This window comes from Enhydra lutris, unplaced genomic scaffold, assembly GCF_002288905.1.
Source record: "Enhydra lutris kenyoni isolate GAN:26980312 unplaced genomic scaffold, ASM228890v2 scaffoldscaffold14, whole genome shotgun sequence".
Taxonomy (NCBI): Eukaryota; Metazoa; Chordata; class Mammalia; order Carnivora; family Mustelidae; genus Enhydra; species Enhydra lutris.
Window position 1 is genome coordinate 9393179 of NW_019154098.1, and position 17347 is coordinate 9410525.

Here is a 17347-nt window from a genome sequence, read left to right on the forward strand (position 1 = left end):
GAGGGAGTTTTTCCTCCCTCCCCTCTATGTTTGAAAATGTTAAATCTCCAAACTGCCTGGTGCTTATTTTAGGAGGAAGGGAAGATGACACTTTTCTCCACAGGAGGCTAGACAGGAGTTAGGCCTGGAAGAAAGCAAGTGGTAACCATGCAAACAAAAACACATCACCTAGGACCTACCATGTTGGGCCCTCAGAAGAAAGGTGAAGGCCGGAAGTGAGCTCAGCCGTCAGTACCCCTGGGGTTTTACATAAGATGAAGACCCCATCCCTCATTCTAGTCTCCAGCCATTGCCATCAGGGTCTGCATGGGGAGAGTCTCCCTCGCACTGCTGGAAGCCCTGGAAGGCGAGTACACTCAAGCCCCGGCTGCCAGGACGGCTGGCAGGGCAACCTGACAGATTCTGAATCCACATGTAAAACACCCATAACCAGTACGTAGTAGACACTAGGAACTTCCTCACCAGATGTCCTATAGTTAATGATAAGAGCCAATTTTACTTTATAGAAATTTTAAAAAGTAGCTCAACTTGCAAATGTTGAGATTTTCGTATTAGTTTCTGGGATAACTTCTTCAATAGTGTGCTCAGATAAGCCCTCACTGAAGTATGTTTCCAGCTCAGTTCCCCATTTAATAATCTTAAGACTTGTTTAAGCATTACATGATTACACATACTTTCACCACTAAGATCAACTGACAAAATTGCCCTCGGGTACTGATATGTTGTATTTTTCTCCGTAAACATGCTTCGCAGAGCCAGAGAACTCCCAGAAGATCGAGTTAGTGGAGAAGAGCACCTTTCCAGAAATTCTAGAGAACTGTCTTCATAGTCTGAATAGTCTGTAACATAAGATACATAAAGAAATATTAATAAAGCATCAGGGCATCAGGAAGAGTCACTATAAAAATTAACAAGAAAGTTAAGTTTTACAAGACATAAAATAACCATGCCACCTCCTTCCTCATCCATGAACACAGCTAGATCATGGAGTATCCAATAAACTGGGCTGGGGGAGAACACCCGGGACCTGTACCCCAGGCAGTACACACATACCACCAGGGAGCACCACGTTCTAGCTGGTATCGATAAAGTCTTGCTAGCGAGTCCAGAAGGGAAAAATGATTATTTCTACAGTTTCTCTCCATTATAATCATGGCTATGTCTACAGTAAGATGTGTAAGATGGAAATTAACTTTTTTTCTTTTTGCAATTTGTAAAGAGATGCTCCTAATGTGTAGCATGTCAATTATTACACTGATAATTGATACATTTTTCAGCAAAAAGCATCTCAATGAAATTAAGTGGTCCTAAAAGAAATTAACCCGAGTCCTATCCTCCTCAGCTTAGCATGAGCCATGCAGACAGAGGACAGGAAGCAGCCACCTGCAGCTTCCAGGAGAGCTGGGTATGATGACAGGAGAGGGCAGGATTCAGGGCCCTGGGAAGGCTCCAGAGCAGAGGAGAGCCTGGCACATTGAAAATCTGAGACTGTGGCTGTAGCACAGTGAGGGACAGAGAGAAGAAATGAGGTTAGAGTGGCAGGGGCAGGTCTGGTTAAACGTACGTTCTTATTTTTGAGTTTTATCCTAAATTCGGCAAAAAGGGCGTGACACAAGTCTGTTTCTGGTTTTCAAAGCCTACTGGAGCTATGGAGTGAAGAAGGGTGCAGGGAGGCGCGGGCAGGGGAAGCCACGGTCTGGCCTGGGAGAGGGCAGCTGGCTTGAAAACTGACAGGGAGACGCAGTGATCTGCAGACCACGGGTCTGCGGGGCTGGCCTGGCGTCAGAAGGGCGGTTTCCAGGCTTCTGCTTGAACTACCAAGAGGTGAAAAGAGGGCCTCTTGGTTGGGGCTGAAGAGTAAGAGGGAGGAGGAGAAACCAGACAGGGAACGTGGGTCCAGAGGAAGATATTTATTTATTAAATAATTTATTTATTTTAGAGAAAGCACAGTGGGGGGAGGCACAGAGGAGTTGGGAGAGGAAGAGGGAGAGTCCCTGCTGAGTGCAGGGCCCCACTCAGGGCTCAGTCCCAGGACCCTGAGATCATGACCTGATCTGAAACCAAGAGTAGGACACTCAATGGACTAAGCCACAGAGGTGCCCCTAGAGGAAGGCTTTTCAAAGATGGGAGAGCCTATGCATCGTCTGCAAAATCTAAAAATGAGGGGAGGCAGGGTGACAAGTGAAGGATTTTAAGAAGAGAAAGACAACAGCTTCCATTATCACAGAGGCAAAGCAGTTAAAGATGGACATACATAGCTAAGCACATAGTTGTGGACAGATGAGCAAGTTCTCATCTGGTGGCTTCTATTTGCTCAAAGTATATGAGGCAAAGGGCACCTAAGGCAGGTTAGGGAATGGAAAGAGGTGGAGGAAAAGTCAAGAGTAGGAAAGCAAGTTTCCAGAAGAGCAGTACCAGTGTAGGTGTGCACCGAGTATCCATCTAAAGTCGGTGGTTGTGGTGGACAAAACAATGGTCCCCAAAGAGTCCCACATTCTAATCCCCAAACCTATGAATGCGTTAGGTTCTGTAGCAAAGTGGAATTAAGGCTGCTAATCAGCTGTCCTCAAATTTACCCTGAATTATCTGGGTGGGCCCAATGTAATCACAAGAGTCCCTAAAGACCTGAGTGGCCGTTGCTGGCTTTGAAGATGGTTAGGGGGACGTGAACCAAGACACAGAGAATCCTCTAGAAGCTAGGAAAGGCAAGGAAATGGATTCTCCCCTAGAGCCTCCCAAAAGAAATGCAGTCCTGCTGACACCTTCACTTCAGCCCACCGAGACCCATTTTGTACTCGTGACCTTCAGAACTTTAAGATAATAAATCCAGGTTATTTAAAGTCACAGATACGTAGTACTCTGTGCCAGCAGCAACTGGACACTAACATAGCACTCACCATACATACTACAGCACAGCCACATCTACTGGGCACCCCATGTGCCAAGCCAGAGTCCAAGTGCTTTATGCGGATTAACTCCTAATCCTCCAGCTAACACAATGAGGAAGCTACGGCTGCTAGTGCCATTTCACAAGCAGAAGAACAGACACTGAAAAGGTTAAAGTGCCCAAGAAGACACGGCTTTCTTTGCAAAGTCAGCCTCCAAACACAGAGAGCCTTACTCTTAACCAAAAAGCGTGACCAGTGGATTTCAATGTTTCATGTATACACAAACTGGAAAGCCTGGCAAAGCAGATTCCCAGGCCTCGCCGCCAGCAGGTCGGGAGTGGGCACCCGCTGGACGCTGCAGGCGCTGAGACTGCAGAGCGGCCCTGGTACAGCATGGGGCCACTGTGCCTCTCCCGGCCCCGCAGTCTCTACACAGCCTGCCCCATGCCCCCTTACTTGGGCTCAGGCGAGGAAAGGGCATCTGCTGAACGCTAGCTGGCATCGTGTTCAGTACCTGACAGAGATTACCTGACTGAATCCTACAAGTAAAGCTACACAGCAGAAACTATTACTACCACTTTAGACGTGAGGAAACGGACATTTATACAATTTAAATAACTTGCCAAAGGACGACGAAGTTCCACTTTGCAATGAAAATTTGAATCCAACGCTCAGCTTTGAAAGTGGCCCTTTGTTCAATGACATGTTATATGGCCTGAATATCAGAATAATGACAGAAACCTCAATTTGGTGGTTACAAATAAAACAGGCTGATAGATAATCCTTCCACGTGGTATTAGCAACTAAGCAATACTTCTTAGCGCTCTACACCACACCTGCATTCCCACGCCAGGCCCCTCTGGCTACGGTGAACAAAGGTCCACTGAGAGCTTTAGGTTAGATCAGCTGTAATCCTCCACATAAAGCCCCTTCCTTGATCACTCCAGCTTCTCTACACTATAGACAGAACTTACTCTGGATCACTTTTACTTTCCCAATACTACACGTGCTTCTTATCGCTGTTACAGTATGCTGGTAAGGCTTGCCTACCAAGCTCCTAGAAGGGAGTCTCTGTTTTCCCAACACAATGTTCTAGATTCTCCTTGCATTTCTCATTCTAGTTCTTTTAAATCTCTCCACACCTTTTCATATTTTCAGATACAGGAAAGATGAGGAGATAAAGCAACTGGCTCAAAGTGACCAAGTGGCTCAAAGTAACAAAGGTAAAAACCGGCAAGGATGTCACTCTTAAATCCCAACATGGTGATTTCTCCTATGGAAAACCGTTAAGAACTTCCTACACCAGCAAAGACAAGTAAAACCTGCTAAAGGGAAGAAGGCAGAGTCCAGCAAACAGTCTCTAAGGCCCAGGAAGTAACAGAACAACAGAGCATGATGGTTCAAGTTAAAATTAAGACTGAAACCAGACTCCCTGGGTTTGAATCTGCTTTTTACCACTCACTAGCCATGTGAGCTTGGACAACTCTACTTGTTTCAATTCACGGTTTCTAAAATGGGTATAAGAGGCTCCACTGTAAAAAGCATTAGTTAATGGGAAAATTAAATACAACACTGTATAAAAAATGCCTTCAGCACATCTAGTACATAATAAGCATGGAAGGATATGCAAAATAACATTCAGTGTTAAGAAAGAATTTTTAAAGCTCCCTGGTTGTAGTAACTGTAGAATAAAATACATATTATATTAGGAACCTCAAGTAGGAATAATGTGAATGTTTTAAAATAAAGATGTCTTTAAAATTTTAAAGTTATTTAAAACCCCCTATTTCCAGCTTTAAAGACCCCTTTTCTAATTTAATCTGGAGAAGAGTCACTTCCAAGATGAATGTAAATAACTCAGAATAAATTCTCAAATGTAATAATTAATTGCACAGATGCCTGTGATTACCCAACTCCACACCTGCTGTGTATGAAAAGCAATGCTTCCGTGCATCTTTAAGCATTTGCTAGGATTCTATTTACAAAGTTAAGATTTTCATTTATAGGTCTGATTTTAAAATGTAAACGATATAAAGCTCTTTTCAATTAAAAAATAAAAAAAATATATTACCATGTTTTTAAGGATTAATGGCTCTTTAAAAGCAGGAGTAGTGTAATTGCAGAACACAACTCTGAGGTGCCAATTTTCCTTGCAACCTTTCCTCTCGGTCTTACTAATCCAGATCACCCTCTTTCTTCCAGGACACCACCACCTCCTGCATTCTCCTCAGTACTATCTCACTGTGCTGCCAAAATGTGACCACCTCTTTGTTTGTCCTTGGTCAACCCCTCCCTGTTATATCTCCCCCACAACCCTTACAAGGGGTATTAGCACACCAAGATTCGGTGGCTGCTGCTGAGTCCTGGAATTGACCTGTTAGCTGACATGGCAGTAGGGGATGTGAACAGCTCGCCCTTCCTGCCATGAGGCATGGCTGTCCCCGCCGCAGTACCTCAGTCCACCAAATCCCCCTGGCCTCTGGTCACTTGGGAGTTCACCTGGCAGTATGGTATGTGGTCTGAAGCTTCTCTTGTCTGCATTACATTCCCTCCCAGGAGGGTATTCATACATCAAATGCGTTTGTGATCAGTAGTTTTTGTTTATGAAGCTCCAGAATTTCCTGACTTTAGGTTCTCTGGAGTCTGGGCCCCAGGGGCCCGTATGTAAAAGGATGGGGTGAGGGGAGAACAGATGAGGGGCAGTGTGGGTACATGAGCGCACAGATATGTTCAAGATATTCTCTGGAAAGTAATTTCAAGCTTTTCAATCCTCTGTTGGATCCTACGTCAAATGTACGCTGGCAGCTTTAGGGTGAAAGAATGCAGAAACAATTAGATATGATTTGGGGCATAGTGAGGGAATTAAAAATCTGAAGAATTTATCACCAATTACTGATTTGGAAATTTCCCAATGGGCTTTATAGTTTTTAAAACCGGCTTTTAGGGATGCCTGGGTGGCTTAGTCAGTTAAGCGTCTGCCTTTGGCTCACGTCATGATCCCAGGGTCCTGGGATGGAGCCCCACATTGGGCTCCTTGCTCAGCAGGGAGTCTGCTTCTCCCTCTCTCCCTGCCCCTCCCCCTGCTCATGCTCTTTCTCTCTGACAAATAAAATCTTTTTAAAAATTTAAATAAAAAAACTGGTTTTTACAAGTGTTTAATGAATATGAAAAAAACCCTGGTATGACATAAAGCATGTCAGTCAATACCACAAAATACTGAGGTCCCTGTCACATAGTTGAAGAGAACGTTGTCATCACTTTTGAAGGTCCTGTTGTACCATTTTCCCATTTGAACTGATAAATTTCCCACCTCAGAGGTTACCTTGTCCTGAAATTCTGCTCACCATTCTCTTGCTGTTCTTTACGCTTCTGCTACTTTTTGCTACTTTATGCTGTTGCTATGTTCCCATATAGTTTCATATTACAACTTTTTGATCTTTACATATAAAAAATCGTATTACACGCTTTCTTCAGTGATTTTTAGCTTATCATTTTGTTCCTGAGATTCCTGTGGATATAGTTCATTTATTTACATAGTGATACAGATTCCACGGAATCAGTGTGTGACTTCTGATGGACATCTGGGCTGTCAGCACTGCTATGGCCATTCTCATAACTGCCTCCTGATGGGTCATGAGAGCCTAGTTAGAAACTGTAAGTTACACGGCGAGCACACTTGCCAATGGCCGCTTTCCACAGTAGTCAGTATTGTGTCTCCACCACCTCAGCAACATCTGATACCATCCACCTTGTAACTTCTGCACAGATAGCAGCTAGGTAATAGATGCTGATAGGTATTAAAAATTACATTAATGCTGCTTCTCATAAGACTGGACATCACGTTCTACATTCATCTTACCACTTTACCAAAGAGATTTCCAATTCCGTGAAAATACCTGTTAAAATCTTCTGCCTATTTTCATACTAGGAAATTTTTCTTTCTATTCTAGACTTGTAAGTTCCAAACAGAGTATGAATATGAATCCTTTGTCAGATACACCTGTTGCAGTATTTTCTGATGGTCTGTGCTGTCTTTTCACCCTCTGTATAACAGTTCCATTTTTTTTTCCCCTGTAAGGGAATTTCTTTTATTTTTTAATTTTTTTTTTTCTTTTTATCTTTTGGTACCCTCACCCACTTCTCCTACCCCCACCCCCTGCTTTTGGCAACCAATATTCTGTTCTCTGTGTCTATGAGGGATTTTTTTTCTCCTTTAAGATTCCACATATAAATGAGATGATATGGTATTTGTCTTTCTCTGTCTTATTTCACATAGCATGATGACCTCAAGGTCCACCCACATTGTCACAAATGGCAAGATTTCATTCTTTACTGTGACTAATACCCCACTGTGTGTGTCTGTGTACACAATTTCTTTATCCCTTCATCCATCAGTGGACACTTAGGTTGCTTCCCCAACTTGGCTACTGTGAATAACGCTACAGTGAATATGAGGGTGCATTTATCTCTTCAAATTAGTGTTTTTGTTTTCTTTGGACAAATATCACATGGTAGAATTGCTGAATAAGGTATTTCTTTTTCTTTTTTTTTTTTTAGATTTTATTTATTTATTTGACAGACAGAGATCACAAGTAGGCAGAGAGGCAGGCGGAAACACAGAGGGGGAAGCAGGCTCCCCTCTGAGCAGAGAGCCCAATGCGGGGCTCGATCCCAGGACACTGGGATCATGACCTGAGCCAAAGGCAGAGGCCTTAACCCAATGAGCCACCCAGGCGCCCCTGAATAAGGTATTTCTTAATGTTTTAATGTTCTGAGGAACCTCCACACTCTTTCCCAGTGGCTGCATTCCCTCCAATAATGCAGAATGGTTCTCTTTTCTCCACATCCTCACTAACACTTGTCTTTTGGCAACTGCCATTCTAATAGGTGTGAGGTGTTACCTCATTGGGGTTTTGACTTGCATCTTCCTAATGATTGATGATGTTGATTATCTTTTTATGTACCTTTTAGCCATCTATATATCTTCTCTGGAGAAATGTCTATTTCAATCTTCTGCCCAGTTTTTAATTAAACTGTTTTTGCTATTGAGTTGTAAGAGGTTTTTTAAAATATATTTTGGGTATTAGCCCCTTATCAGACAGATAATTTGCAACCATTTTCTCTCATTCAGTAGGTTGTCTTTTTCATTTTGTTGATAGTTTCCTTTGCAGTGCAGTAACTTCTCAGTATGATGTATTTCTGTTTGTTTTGGTATCAGATTAAAAAAAAATCACCACCAAGACCTAGGGCAAGGAGGTTATTAACCACGTTTTCTTCCAGGAGTTTTAAGGTCTGGGGTCTTTTGTTCAAGTCTTTAATCCACTTTGAGTTAACTTTTTGTTTGGTTTAAGATTGTGGTCAAGTTTCAGTCTCTTCCATATGGCTGGCCAGTCTTCAGCACTACTTATTAAAGAATCCCCTTGCCCCATTGTATATTCTTGGCTCCACTCTCATTAAGTAATTCACCATATATGTGAGAGTTTACTTCTGGGCTATTATCTTTCATTAATCTAAGTGTCTGTTTTTATGTTAATACCATGACATTTTAATTACTGTAGCTTTATAGTATTTGAAATCAGAAAGTGCAACGCCTCCAGCTTTGCTCCTCTCAAGGTTGCTCTGGCTATTTGGGGTTTTTGGTGGTTTTACAAATTTTAGAAACAGTTATTCCATTTCTTTGAAAAACGTCCTTGGAATTTTGATTGGGATTGCAATGAATCTGTAGATCGTGTAGCGGTAGTAAGGGCAATTTAACAATACTGCTTCTCCCAGACCATGAGCATAAAATATCTTTACATTCATTTGCACCTTCTTCAATTTCTTTAACAACTTAGTACACCAAAATATATGTTTTATATTTTATATATTTATTTTTATATATACACTGTATATTATATTTTATATTTAAAAAGGTATTTTTTAATATACAGGGGTCTTTCACTCCCTTGCTTAAGTTTATTCCTAAGTATTTTATTCTTTTTGAGACAATTGTAAATGGGACTGTTTTCTTGATTTCTCTTTCTGGTAGTTTGTTATCAGTGTATAGAAATGCAAGATTTTTCTGTGTTGATTTTGTATTCTGCAACTTCACTAAATTTGTAAGTTCTAATAGTTTTTTGATAGAGTCTTTAGAGTTTTCTGTATATAATATCATGTCATCTGCTAATAGTGGCAGTTTTATTTCTTCCTTCCCAATTTGGAAGCTTTTTTTTTCCCCTCTTGCCTAATCGCTCTGGCTAGGACTTCCAAAACTATGTTGAATAAAAGTGGCAAGAGTGGGCATCTTTTTCTTATGCTTGATCTTAAAGCAAAGACTTTCATCTTCCCACCACTGAACATGATGTTATCTGTGGGTTTGTCTTATATGGGCCTTTATTATGTTGAGTTACATTCTCTCTATACCTGCTTTGTTCAGAGTTATCATAAATAAGTGTTAAATTCTGTCAAATGCTTTTTCTGCATCTACTGAGATGATGTGATTTTTATCCTTTATTTTATTAACATGGTAAAACACACTAACTTATTTGCAGATGTTGAACCATCTTTGTATCCCCAGGAATAAATCCCGCTTCATCATGGTACATGATCCTTTTAACATATTACTGAGTTTGGTTTGCTAATATTTTGTTGAGGATTTCTGCATCAATGCTCATCAGGGATACTGGCCTGTGATTTTCTTTTCTTATAGGGCCCTTGTCCGGTTTTAGTATTATCAGGGTAATTAATGCTGGCCTCATAAAATGAGTTTGCAAGAGCTTCCTCCTCTTCTTTTTTTTTTTTTTGGAAGAGTTTGAGAGTTTGCAAGAGTTTAAGAGAAGAGTTTGGTACTAATTCTTCTTTGAATATCTAGTAGAATTAACCAGCAAGGCCGTCCAGTCTTGAACGTTTTTTGTTCGGCAGTTTCTAATTACTGATTCAATCTCCTTACTAGTAATCAGTCAGTTTAGATTTTCTATTTATTCAACTCTATTTTCATGATTTAGCTTTGGTAGTTTGTATGTTTCTAGAAATTCATCCATTTTTTTCTAGATTGTCCAATTTGTTGGCATATAACTGCTCATAGTAGTGCCTTTGGGTTCTCTGCATTTCTGTGATAGCAGCTGTAATATTTCCTCTCATTCTATTTATTTGATTCTGTTTTCTCGATAAGTCTAGCTAAAGGCTTATCAATTTTTTTCTATTACCATCTCCCTTTCATCAAGTAATCCCAAAATCCCCAAAAAGACACCACCCCCAAAAAAGAATGTTTTAGCCGAACTAACTTCCCTAAATAAAATAGAAACACATGTAATGGCTTTTCTATTTATCCAATCTACTTTTACGAGGCTTATCAGTTTTGTTCGCTTTCTCAAAGAACCAGTTCTTAGTTTCACTGATCTTCTCTATTTATTTCTGTTCTAATTTTTATTATTTCCGTTCTTCTAATAACTTTGGGCTTTCTTTCTTCTCCTGTTTCTACTTTCTTGAGATGAGTAAGAGAGAATTTTCTTGTTTCTGGAGGTAGGCATTTATCCTAGGAACTCCTCTCGTACAACTGTTTTCGCTGTATTCCATGAATTTTGGTGTATTTCCATTTTCGTTTGTCTCAGGGCGGTTTGCTTCCCTTCTGATTTATTCTCTGACCCACTGATTGTTCAGCATGCAGTTTAATCTCCACATATTCACAAAGTTCCCAGTTTTCTCCACGTAATTTCTGATTTCTTATTACTTATTGTGGTCAGAAAAGATGTCTAAGAGGATTTGAATCCCCCTAAATTTATTAAGATTTGTTTTGTGGCCTAACATATGATCTGACATTGAAAACGTTCTATGTACAATTGACAAGAATGGGTATTCTTCTACTTTTGGATGTTTCTGGTTGGATGGTGAAGCCATTGATGTAAGTGGGACATTAAAATTCCTTACTATTATTGTATTGCTGGGTACATCTCCCTTTAGACCTGGCAATATTTACTTTTTACATTTAGGGGCTCCTATATATAGGGTACATAAATATTTATGAATATTGTATCCTGTTGTTGGACTAACCCCTTTATCACCATGTGGCACCTATCTTTGCCTCTTATTACTGTCTGTTTTAAAGTTTATTTTGTGATAAAAATATAGCTACTTCAGCTTTTTTCTGGTTTCCATCTGCATGGAATTATCTTTTCACCTTCTGGGACCCCTACAATGTGAAAGTTAGACTATTTTATATTGTCCCAGCAGCCCCTTAATCTATCCTAACCTATCCTTTTTATCATTGTTCTCTTTTTTGTTGCTCTGATTGGGTGAATTCATTTGTCTCGTCTTTGAGTTCACGGATCCCTTCCTCTGCTTCATCTAGGTGCCACTGAACCCCTCTCTAGTATAAGTCTCTAATTCAGTCTAGTCAAATTTTCAACCTCTTCCTTTATATCAACACTTTTTGTTCAGAAATCCTTCCCTCCCCCTCCTCCAAGACCATAAAGATGTTTTCCTATACAGTCTTTCAAAGTTTTACAGTTTTTGTCTTTCACACATTTCATCATTAATCAACCTGAAATTGATGGCTGCATACGGTATGAAGTAGGAATCCAATTTTTTGTTTTCCTTCACCACATGGGTTATAAATTTCTTATACCATTTACTGAAAGGTTCATCCTTTATCTGCTAATCTAGGAATGCCAGCTATGTATAAACCAAGTTCTGATATATGTATATGCTTTGGACTATTCTGTCCTTAATCAATACTTTGGTTTTGCCAAATGCCTCACTGCCTTAATCTATAGCTAAATAGTAATTCTTCTCTTTATTCTTTTGAAGACTGACTGTATTAGTTTTGGCTTCTTACTCTTCCACTGTAAGTTGTAGAACTGAAGCTCATAACCCTGAGATCATGACCCTGAGATCATGGGTGTGGAGTCTGTTTGAGAGTCTCTCTCTCTCTCCCTCTGGCACCTCCCTCCTGGCTCACGTGTGCGCTCTCTCTCTCTTCCTCTCCCACTCTCTCTCAAATAAATCAATCTTTACCCCCGCTTTGGTAGTGTTCTTTGACCCATGAATTATTTAAAAATGTGTGGCATGATTTCCAAGCATACGGGGTTTTTCTACTTATCTTTTTAATATTGATTTAACTATACTGTAGTCAGAAACTGTAGTCTGCATTATCACAATCTTTACAATGTGTCGAGATGTGCTTAGGGCTGCATCCTGCAATTTTTACACATTAGCATCTGAGCAAACTGCTCTGCAGCTGCTGAGGTCCGTGTCCTTGAGAGGTCTGTGAGATCGCCTGTGCTGCTGCCGCCTTTCTTATCCTTACAGAATATTTTTGAGTTTTGTTAATTTACTAGTTACTAAGAAATATACTGTGATTTTATTCAGTTATAAAACTTAAAAATTTTAGGGGTGCCTGGGTGGCTCAAGTTAGTTAAGTGTCCAACTCTTGATTTCAGCTTAGGTCATGATCTTAGGATCATGAGGTCAAGCTCCATGGCAAGCCTGCTTAGGATTCTTTCTCCCCCCACCCCTCCCTCTGTCTCTCCCCTTACCCACTTATGCACATTCTTGCAAAAACAATTTTTTTTTTTAAATTTTGTACCTAGGAACTTATAAAGTGAACTGAACCTTTACCACTATATGGTAGCCTTTCCCTAGGAATAATTTTTCCCTTAATGACTATTTTATTTGATACAAATATATCTACTCCAACTTTCCTTTTGCTTTGTATTTGCTCATATTTTTTTCTTAATTTTCAACATTGCTCTGTCCTCTCTATCCTTGTATTTAGATTTATCTCTTGAAAATAACCTGTAACTGGATTTTTAAAATCAATTATGATAATCTCTTACTATGATTACAGATATATTTGTATTTCTACCATCTTATTTTTTAATTTGTATTTTTCTTATTTTTCTGTTTTTCTCTTTGTATTGCCTTCTTTTGGATGATTTTTTCATTACATTTTCTTACTATCTATTTTGGAAATTATACCCCAAGCTTCCATTCTTTTAGTATTCATGTTAGAAATTCTACAATGCAGATTTAAATCGTTAGAGCCTAAAAGCATTTCTTTCTTTCTTTTTTAAAAGCAATGCATTTCTTTTGCTCTTCCACAACAATACAAGACCTGAAAAACACTGAAATACAAGCATGTCTCTCTCAATTTACAAGCTATTATTACTGTCACGTATTTTTGTTCTCTGCCATTTTGTTTTTCCCCATAAATCAAAATGATTTATATAATCAATGTTCAGAATTATCCACATATTTACATTTTCTCTGCTCATCCTTTCTTCTGGCATCCCCTACCTTCCTTTGTCATCATTCTCCCTTAGCCTTCAGGTACACAATTAGGATATCCTTTAGACAGGGTATTGCTAGAAAAATCATTTCTTTTCAAGTTCTTCTAAAAATATCTTTATTTCATCCTTGCTTTTAAAAACTACTTCAAGGGACTGTAATTCTAGACTGAAAAGAATCCCTTCCGTAGCTGAAGCACACCTGACAAACATATCCAATCCACCATAATGCCAGAAATGAAAGTCTCTGATCAGCTGCAACAATCAGTGTGCGGATGGATGAACTTACAGACTATAGTAAACAAAGCTGCGTAGTTTCTAAATCAACGAGACAAGGAAAAACTACAAGGACTTCTCAAGTTCTCAACAACAGGGGGATCTTGCCCTACCTTCACTTTGGTAGAAGGACACAGAAAAATTGAAAAGAATCTGAGAATTTTAAAAAACAGGAATCATCATTTTAGTATACTTACCATGCTGCTTGGATTTCTTTTTCTTTTTCTTTTTCTTCTTCTGTTTTGGTTTGTAGTGATCTTTGTCTTTCTTCTCTTTTCTTTCCTTATCCTTCTCTTTTCTCTTACCTAAATGACACAAGTGATAAAGTCAGCAATCATGGTTGATCCTGAGTTGTTGTTCTGTGGTTAACCTAAAAGCAGCATTTATGTTTTAATCAGCTATTCCAGTCACCTGCCCAGTGGATGGATTCAATTAAACTGTTCCTGTCATGAGTCTGGAACTCCTGATTAGCTTATTGGGCTCTAAGAGGGGGTCTTCATTAGCAGTGTTGAGAAATCCCAACTCCTGACACCTTGAAGTTAACACAGACAGTAGTTAAAATCTTAAATGAGTAATATACTCAGTTCCCTGATGTGGCAAGAAATAAACTCCTTAATTTAAGAAAGACCTGACTGAGAAGACTCAGTATTTCCACACAGAATTTAATGAGAAAATATGTTAGATTTAAAAAAAGAACTTAATGAAATTTTTTCCTTCGGAAAAATAAAATCAATCCATAAATAATTCCTTCAGTCTTCCAATACTTTCCAGTGTGTACAACAATGAAGGCGAAGAACACAAAGCAAAAAACTTATTTCATTAAACTTTTTCCCCAAATTTTAAAATACCTTCCCCCCGACCCCAATCATATGTACTTTAAAGAAAACAAATGGATGTTAAAGCAGTGTCCCAGGGTACTTTACTTAAAATTGGTTCATCATATATACTCAACTATTACTCCAACTCAGAATGATGTAGTCTACAATTTATCAAACATATTTAAACAACTTTAGGGACACAAGCTCCAGTGAGTTAATCTACAGAATATTTAAGACTATCATCAATTACCGGAATACTTTTCATCATTATAGCACAGAAGACAGGGAAAAAAAAAAAAAGCAGAAAACTTGGTAACTTTTTTATAAGTTCAGCTAAAGAAGAAAGTCTGAAAAAAAAATGACTTTTTATTCATCATCCCTTCCCTAAGTCTCAACAATATTAAATGGTGCCTTATTTTTAAATAGCCACAACTGTAAAGGTGTTCAAAAAGACAAAACTCTCACAGAAAGCCTAGGACTCCCCTGACAAAAAAATACACATAAGATATGTGTTTAAGAAATCAAATATCCGGAGCTGAATAATACTAATAAATACTAAAACAGATGATCACTTACACCTAAAGGAGCACTAACAGGTAAAAAGTAAGGGACAGACTATGTCCTCCCACTGTCAAGCCAATAGTCTTTTGCTTAAAGATTACTTTCTGTTCATACCAAATGCTGTTGAGCTTTTTTCTTCCAATTTCACTTTTTTTTCTGTTTTCGATATTCCTGTAGGTTAGGGGGAAAATAGGTAAGTTTAGTCAGGAAAGGTTTAAAAGTATGGGACGATAGTTTACATTACAAGTGCTCACAAAACCTTATTTAAGACTCTTTTCTCCTAAAGGTCTACATTATTTTATTTCCTGAACTAGTAACAAAGAAGTGAGATTTCTTACTTCAAAAGACTGATAAATTAAGGATTTTTGTTCCTTCAGACTACCCACATTAAAATCTTGGTTCCACCATTTGTTAGCTGTTTGGCCTTGACCAAATTATTTAATCTCTCTGTGCTTCAGTTTCCTTACCCGCCTATTAGGAATGACTCTCTACCTCACGTTATTAGTATTAGGGGAGTCAAAATTCATAAAATGTTTAGACTAGTGTCGGAGTAATAATAAATTTTTTTTTCACTTTCTCTTCTGTGGTGTGATAATAACTGAAGACCACACCATTTAAAAAGTTAGATAAATGTACTGGGCAATCCGTAAAGATCTACTCTGGCATCACAGCCTTTGGCAATCCAAATGCTGAAATGCACCCTAATGGTAGGTCTGATGTAATGTGTCTACTTCTGTGACATGAATGCTATTCAGGTCATCTATATGAAATATTGAACTTCATATTAAAGTACACTGGTTTTCAACAACATGCATACGGTTTTTAAACTAGCACTTAATTTCTGTTATCTAAAATAAAGTATACCTTTGAACTCCATCATGAATGTGTTGTTAGGTAACGATAAAAGCCAAAATATAATTATTTTACAAATCATTTTTGGTCTTTATCTAAATGTAAGATACAAAAGCTCATTTTACACATTACAAATATTCAACCCTCATGACATCTGGGAACTATTAACTAATAGTCCAAAATATATTTTTAAACCAATACACCTCAGTAACAGTGTAGCTGACACACATACATTTAATCAAGCTTCTCAACTCATACTCAACCGTTTCCAATGCTAATATGTACCTAAGGTTAATCTAAGAAAAATATTATAGTGCATTTAAAATACAATTTCAGTCTATTATGCTTTAATATTGCCATTCACAGGTTTGTTGATTTTTAAGTCACTTAATACAGAATCAAAAAGCTAGCATTTCATTCATCTTACTTCAAATATTTTATATAACTTAAACTTAATAAAAATACAAAAATACCACTCAACTTGTATTAAATGTTAGTAAGGCTCTAATAAGTTAAGTTTCAAATTAAGTAAGAATATTGATAGTCGCCTTGACAATCTCTCACAACAAAAAAATGAAAGGAACATTAGCACAAAGGGAAATACAACTAAATTTCCACATTTTCAAGACTACTGAACAAATCCAACACTTCCTTTATTTTTATTTCTATTTCTTTAAAAGATTTATTTGAGAGAGAAAGAGTGAGAGAGGGTACACACGAGTGGGTGGCAGGGACAGGCAGACTCCCTACCAAGCAGGGACCCCCAACCAAGGGCTCAATCCCAGGACACCAAGACCATGACCTAAGCCAAAGGGAGCCACTTAACCGACTGAACCACGCAGGCACCCCACAACACCCCCTTTAATAATTACTATTCATTAACTACTAATTACCACACCATGAACATTCTACATATTTGATTATTTTACATGAAAATAATGAGGCATTTACAAGACAAACAATGAGAAAGGAGCTTCTGAGTCCCAGCGGCAGCAGACATACTCAGGAGCAGCCCTTGATCACGATCATTGCCTTGCAGGTCCCCACCCCTGGAGCACTGAATCCAAGGTGATCAAAGGAAAACTGCTTTACTGGGCTGCCTTCACTCACTGAACCATGTGGGATCCCTCAGGTACTTGGAGGACAAATAAAATGTCTATGAACCGCTCGCTGCGCCAGAATACAGGTCAGTGCAGCAGAACAGAGATAATCACTCCCAGAGTGCTTTCAGAAAGGACTAGGTCTAGATACAGGTTTCACGAGTTCCAGTGGTCCCCAAACCTTTAGATTTCTTAACTGATAAATTTCAGAAGTAAAACTGAGGGACTGACAAAGGGCTGTCAATATTTTATATAAGAATATTAAATGTTCGCCTCTGCAATAATGGCAGGACTTCTAAAAACATACCTAAGTAGAAAAGTAAAATAGACCTATTCAAGAATTCAACAAGAGAAAAAATTTAGTTTTATGACAAGTTCACTACCTGACACTTATATCACCATGTGCTGGAATGTGGGAACCAAAGAACAAGGATATCAGTTTACTATTCTGAATAGTGATTTTTTAAACTAAATTTTATCAACAGAACATCTTCTTCAAACAAAATATTACAGGATAGTCCGATACATAATACAAAAACCAAAAAAAAAAAAAAAAAAAAAAAAAAAAAAAAAAAAAAAAAAAAAAAAAA

General features: G+C 38.5%; 1 protein-coding gene across 1 annotated transcript in view; it reads right to left on the reverse strand.

Annotated features, from left to right (window-relative positions):
• Positions 1-17347, reverse strand: part of LOC111146781 (PHD finger protein 20 like 1) — a 79117-nt gene that overhangs the window by 16080 nt on the left and 45690 nt on the right. Inside the window, exons 13-15 of the mRNA XM_022502463.1 lie at positions 14920-14976; positions 13624-13731; positions 675-839 (exon numbers count right to left, since the gene is read on the reverse strand). Of these exons, the coding sequence (XP_022358171.1) occupies positions 675-839; positions 13624-13731; positions 14920-14976 (330 nt within the window). The remainder of the gene's footprint in view (positions 1-674; positions 840-13623; positions 13732-14919; positions 14977-17347) is intronic.